The sequence below is a fragment of the Belonocnema kinseyi genome, chromosome 7 (genome assembly GCF_010883055.1).
Source record: "Belonocnema kinseyi isolate 2016_QV_RU_SX_M_011 chromosome 7, B_treatae_v1, whole genome shotgun sequence".
Classification (NCBI taxonomy): domain Eukaryota; kingdom Metazoa; phylum Arthropoda; class Insecta; order Hymenoptera; family Cynipidae; genus Belonocnema; species Belonocnema kinseyi.
Genome location: NC_046663.1, coordinates 90,630,047 through 90,636,063, shown reverse-complemented (window position 1 = coordinate 90,636,063; position 6,017 = coordinate 90,630,047). Strand labels below are relative to the sequence as shown.

The 6,017-nt window shown below is 28.8% G+C and overlaps 1 protein-coding gene across 2 annotated transcripts in view; it reads left to right on the top strand.

The window, feature by feature from the left end:
- LOC117176788 (anoctamin-8) overlaps positions 1-6,017 on the top strand; it is a 120,353-nt gene that overhangs the window by 91,764 nt on the left and 22,572 nt on the right. For both annotated transcript variants that reach the window (XM_033367089.1, XM_033367087.1), the window contains exons 5-6: positions 299-484; positions 3,698-3,850. In XM_033367089.1, the coding sequence (XP_033222980.1) occupies positions 299-484; positions 3,698-3,850 (339 nt within the window). The remainder of the gene's footprint in view (positions 1-298; positions 485-3,697; positions 3,851-6,017) is intronic.

The following is a 6,017-nucleotide window of genomic DNA, read 5'->3' as shown; positions in this document are numbered from 1 at the left end:
CCAATTAGCACAAATGGTAAGTTCCGACAGTGCCTACAAGTGTGCCTACTGGCCGCTAGATGGCAATACCGGTTTCATATGTATACACCTGGTATATGAATTCTTACAAACAAGCCAAGTTTCCCCCTGCCATTATCATTCTCAAAATTCGATTCTAATTCTGCAGCATTACTTTCTACTTCTCCTTAATGAGAATTAGGAAGTCCTAAAAATTTTTTGTCGTGATTTAATCCAGCAGTAAATCCTAGATTATTTTTTAATAAAATTAAGATTCTACTAATTATTGTATTCTTTCAAGGTCGGCATCATCGGTAGGAATCAAGCGGTGGAGGATGTAGCCTATGTCCTATTTTCTATTTTTAATGTTATTTGGGCAACCGTGTATTTGGAGACTTGGAAACGCAGAGGTGCAGAATTAGCCTACAGGTGGGGCACTTTCGATCAGCGAGATGATTTATTACTTGAGCCAAGACCACTTTTTACGGTAAGAAATAAGAAGCATATCTTTTATATTGAGTTTCGAAATCTGATTTGCATTAGCCTTCAAAATAAAAAAAATGATAAGTTACTACCACTAATATGCAAAGATATATCACAAAGTTTATATAACAAATTGGCCAGAAAACTTCATTTTCAAAATTCACTGATTTTAGTTTATTCGTAATTTATACCCAACCATTTTTTCATTTATCCTGGCCATTAATATTCAAAGACATTTTTAAACTAAAAGGACGAATTTTCAACAAAATAACTAAATTTTATACCAGAAAAAATTATACACCTTAAAAAACAATAAAATTTAATAATAAAACTAATTTTCAATGAATAGTTGCATTCTTAACAAGAATGCTGAATTTTCAAACAAAAAAGATTAACATCCAATCAAAAACAGTTGCATTTTCAACAAAATAATTGAATTTTCAAGCCAAGAAGTCGAATCTTTCAGACAAAGTTGACTCTAGAACCCTAAAATGTGGATTTCAAACAAAAAAAGTTAATTTCCAATCATGAAATATTATTTTTTAACGAAAATAGTTCAACTTTACATAAAAAGACGTATTTTTTCAAGTGTCAAGACGATTGAATACGTGAAAGTGTCTCAAAAGTCCTAGCGCTGGCTATGGTTTCGTTTAAAATAAGAAGTCCCCTAAAAAACATTCGTATTCTATAGATTTCGACGTGCTAATCGCGAAAACGATATTGATTTTTCCAAAAAGCTTGTATTTTGTTATAAACCATTTTTCATACACATTTTCCTTCAAGAAATAAAAACAAATCGTTGTATTTTTTTCGTGAATATTACTAAATTCACATAGAAAGGTATCGCACCATTTTTACACACGAACAATGGTTTTCGAGTTCTGAATTTTTGAAAAAATTGAAGAATTCACTATCACACATTTTAATCTCGTTTTCTATCCATCAACATAGGTTTTACACGAATTCGCGCTAAAAGTATTAAATTGTTTGTTAATAAAAATTTTTACAAAAAAAAATGATGACAATTACTGTCTTCACAGGGTTTTTATTCTATATCGTCATAATTTACTTCATAACCATCATTAATTTATCATGAATAAACCCTTATTTTGTATTAAAAAAAACTAGATATTTCTGTTCGCAGGTTCCTACACTTGAAATCGCAGAACCTTTCGAGGGCGAAATTTCTTATTTTTTAGAGGAAATTAGGCGATACGTATTTTTCCGATTTGCAAACAGAAAATGATCTCGGCCCCGAAAATGTTTTAGCCCGCATGATGATGATACTAAGAACGCTTGCTTTTATAATGAGAAACTTAAACAAAATATTTAGAAAAATAAAAAAGGTGGGGTTTTCCCAAAATTATACTTTTTCCATATTTTCAAAATTTGAAGAAAATAATGAAAAAGATTTTCTTAAAAACCTTACCTTTTTTTATTTTTCTAAATATATTTTTTTTAATTTTCTACTGATAAAAGAAAGTCATCTTAGCAGCATCATGCGGCCTAAGCAATTTTTGAAGCCAGGAGAATTTTTTACCCCAAAAATGTAGTTTTTTAATTTCTTTCGTGAATCATGATAAATATCGCAAAAGAACAAGAGACATTTTTCATAGAACTTTTTTAGACGTGCAAACATTTTTTTAACATTTTTTCGTATATATCATTGTTTCCAAGAAAAAGTACGAAATTCGTTTCTAACAAAATAATGATTCTTCTGACTACAAAAGTTATTCAGGAAGCATCAAACTTTTTATATCTTCATTCTCAATGTTCAAGTTCAAAAAAAAATTGAGAAAAATGTAAAGGTGGATTTTTTTGAAAAAATCTATTTTTAATTTGTTTTCAGAAAAGCCACTGCTATTTTCTTCTATAAATAAGTATCTAATATAAGAAGTTAGCAATAAGAACACGAAATGTTATTTTTCTGGTCGCATTAACTACAGATATGAGAAACTTATGAATTGCATAATTAAGATAATTTTGTATAATAATTCAAAAGGCCAATGTATCATATTGGGGGGGGGGTAAAGGTTCCATGTTCAAAAAATCGATTTTTTTTGTCTTTTCTTATTGTTAAACATTTCAAGAATATACTTTTTTGACAAAAGGGGTGTTTTCCATCCCCAAAATGGTGGAATTTTTCGCGGAAAATAGCAGATTACACTTTAGATAACCACCAAAAATTTTTAAATGCAAAAAAAATAATCAGAGAACGTACGGCGGGGGAGGGTGAGGGGAGGATTTGATGATACTTTGACTAAATTTAAAAGGTTTTTGATTTCAGATAATTCCCGACCGAGATACAGTGAATACCGCAAATTGCTTTTTTTCCAAGACGTTCTGGAACAATCTCTGTCACCGGCTTGTTTTTAAACATTTTCAAATAGAAAAATTACAGAATATTTCCAAAAGTATATTAAATAATGTACAAAAAATTATAATATATTTGCTCAATCCATACTCTTTAAAAAAATTCGCAAAAACAGTGCTTTTTACTCTGAAACCTTGACCCCTCCCCCTACCGCAACTTAAGTTAGGTCAAGTTAAATGTCGATATAGAATATAAACCCTGGAAAAAAAGTACCCAGTGTGCACAAAATTTGGCGACGTCTTTACGACAAGATGTCGTAACGATGTCGTAAAGACGTCGCCAAATTTTGAGCCCACTGGATAATTTTCGTCATTTTGTTATTGCAAAAATGGTTATTAACAACAAATTTAATTTTTCTAGTATGAATTCGTATAAACCATACGTTGATGGATACAAAATTTATGATGATTATTCGTAAGAACTATACTTTCGGAGCTACATCGTTTTCGCACTTTTGGAATTTTTGGGATTTCAGCGCCAGGACTACAAAATTGAAATGCAAGATTTGACTGCCATAAACATACCCACATATCTAGTCAAATATAATCTTGTAATACAAAAAAAATTAACTTCAATTTGATAGAATTTTCAATTTTCAGCAGTCAGATAATAGCTTGTAATAAAAAATTATTTTCAACTTAAACTTGATGGAATTTTGAATTGTCATGAAAAATGCGTGTGTTTGCAAAGTTTCACGTTGATTGCATGTGTGGAAGTGTTTCAAAATTGAAATTCAAAATTTGACTGTTACAAACACACCTACATAGCAAGTCAAATGAAAGCTTTTAAAAATATTCAACAATATGAAGATTTATGAAAAAACCCTTCTATATTAAATTTCAGGGGACTCTAGAAATTTCACCAGTCACAGGAAGGTTGGAACCTACGTATCCAAGATGGAGGAGAAACGTGTTTCGATATTTTGTAAGCGTTCCAATCATCGCCATTTGCTTATTCTTCGTATTCATCGTCATGATTCTCAGCTTTCAAATTCAGGTAAGAATTTAAACTAATTTCACGTCAGTCAAAACAGTTCAAGAGCAAACATAATTTTAGAAATCATTTTCATCTCAAAATTCGTTTCAACATTTTCAAACTTTAAAAGTGGAACGCAGTGGAGAAACTAATTTATTGTAACATTTTTTATAATTTTTCAGTGTTGCACACGTCACGCTTCAAAATTATTGTTACTTCCTAAAAGAAATTTTAACAAGTGACCGTTACCGTTACTTTTTAAAAAAAGTAAAGTGTTACCGTTACCATTATTGGAAAAAGTAATGCGTTATGTTGCTACTACATTTTTTTCACATTTTTATTGCCGTGCGTCATTTTAAATTCCCAGAAACATTAGACAGTTCGTTTTTTTATTTCAATTTTTTCAACTTGACAATTATATATCAATTTTCGTAAATTACTATAGAATTTTACATTTATAATTTATAAGCCGTTTTGATTTTAGACCTTTATTAATTCTATACCACAATATATGCGTGAAATTTCTTTTTATTTTAATGAAACTATTTTTTCAAAATGTTTATCACCCAAACATGATGAGAGAAAAAATTTATTTTAATTATTATTTCAAGAAAATAAAGGAAACGAACAATGATTTTCAATTCTCGTATTTGTACATTTATTTGAAAAATAATTGAAACGTCTATTATTCGCTTATTTCTTTAATTAAGCATTGATCAATTCGAAATCTGTTTGGGTTTGTAAAAGGTTTTTTAGGAATTTATTTTCTCTAATTGTCCGTTTGTATTGTTGAATTGTCTATCTTTAAAAAAAAAATCCGGCTGTTCGCACCGAAATTTCGGTGCAAATAACCCTTTTTGCTTTCCACTGGAATTCATACTGAAAAAATCCAGTTATTCGTACCGATATTTCGGTGCACGAAGCCACGGCCTTGTAGTAATTTGCAAGTATTATCTAAGCTTTCTTAACATATTTTTTCTTAATTTTAATAAGAAAATTTTAAAAATTGAATTGAGACTAATGCAAATCATGGAATATGTTTAAAAACATGATTTTTGTTCATTTTTAAATATATATTATTTAAATAATACTAAAGTATGATTACTTTCTTTTCAGTAAAATATTTTTTTTACTCTAAGCCAATTTTTATTAGGAAAAAATATTTGATTGGTAATTCATATAATGTAGTATAAACAATATAAATACAAATAACAAATTTCGTAATGTAACGCACAATAATTTAAGTTAATTTACATTATAGATGGAGTAGGATTTTTTTTCAAGAAATAATTTTAATTTAAAAAATATTATTTTCCATCTAGTCTTATTAAAACTTTAAGCATTTTCTGTTATTGAAGATTCTTAACTTGATCGATATTGTGTAGATTTTCTGCCTTCATTGTTTGGAGGGTTGATCTACTGTCGGTAAGGTACAATCTCTGATGATATAGCAGATAAATTTAAAAAATTTAAAAATAATTACTTGTACCATTAACACCTAGCTAAAAATTAGCGTTATGTTCTTGAATTATGAGTTCTTATTCTGATCCCTCTAATAGCTTAATTGGAATAGCACCTGACCGGAAATCAGAAGTTTTGTGCTTCGTTTCCCAATGGAGTGAAGATGGAGTAGGATCTTTTTTTCAAGAAATAATTTTAATTTAAAAATTTGTTAATGTTACTTTTTAAAATAAGTAATGTGCTACCGTTAGTCTTTGCCATTAGTAAAAAAATGTAACGTTGCAAATAACGCGTTTGGCGAGAACTCTTGGTGAAACTAAATTACTTTTTGAAGGTATTTGGTGGAAATATTTTTTTTTTTTGTACAAATAGAAAGACTTGGAAAAGATGTATTTGTACCGAAATGTCGGTAAATAACATTCTAGCGAAAAATGATAAGAAAAGAATTCTTTCGTCGAAAAATAATATTTAAAAAATAACGAAAGATTAAATTTTGTTAATTTCTAAGTAAAGTGGCAAAAAAATATTTTTTAATTTTTTCTGTGCTCTTATCTATGAAAAAAGAAAATACATACATTTTTTTAAGTTGAAAATAAATTAAACAAAAAATTTATTTGACACTTAAAAATATTTACGTATTTCTTTAGTTTATTAATAAGAGCGTCAAAAAATGCAAACCACCAAGGGGCCATCTATATACTGCGTTGACATTTTTTCACCACTTTTT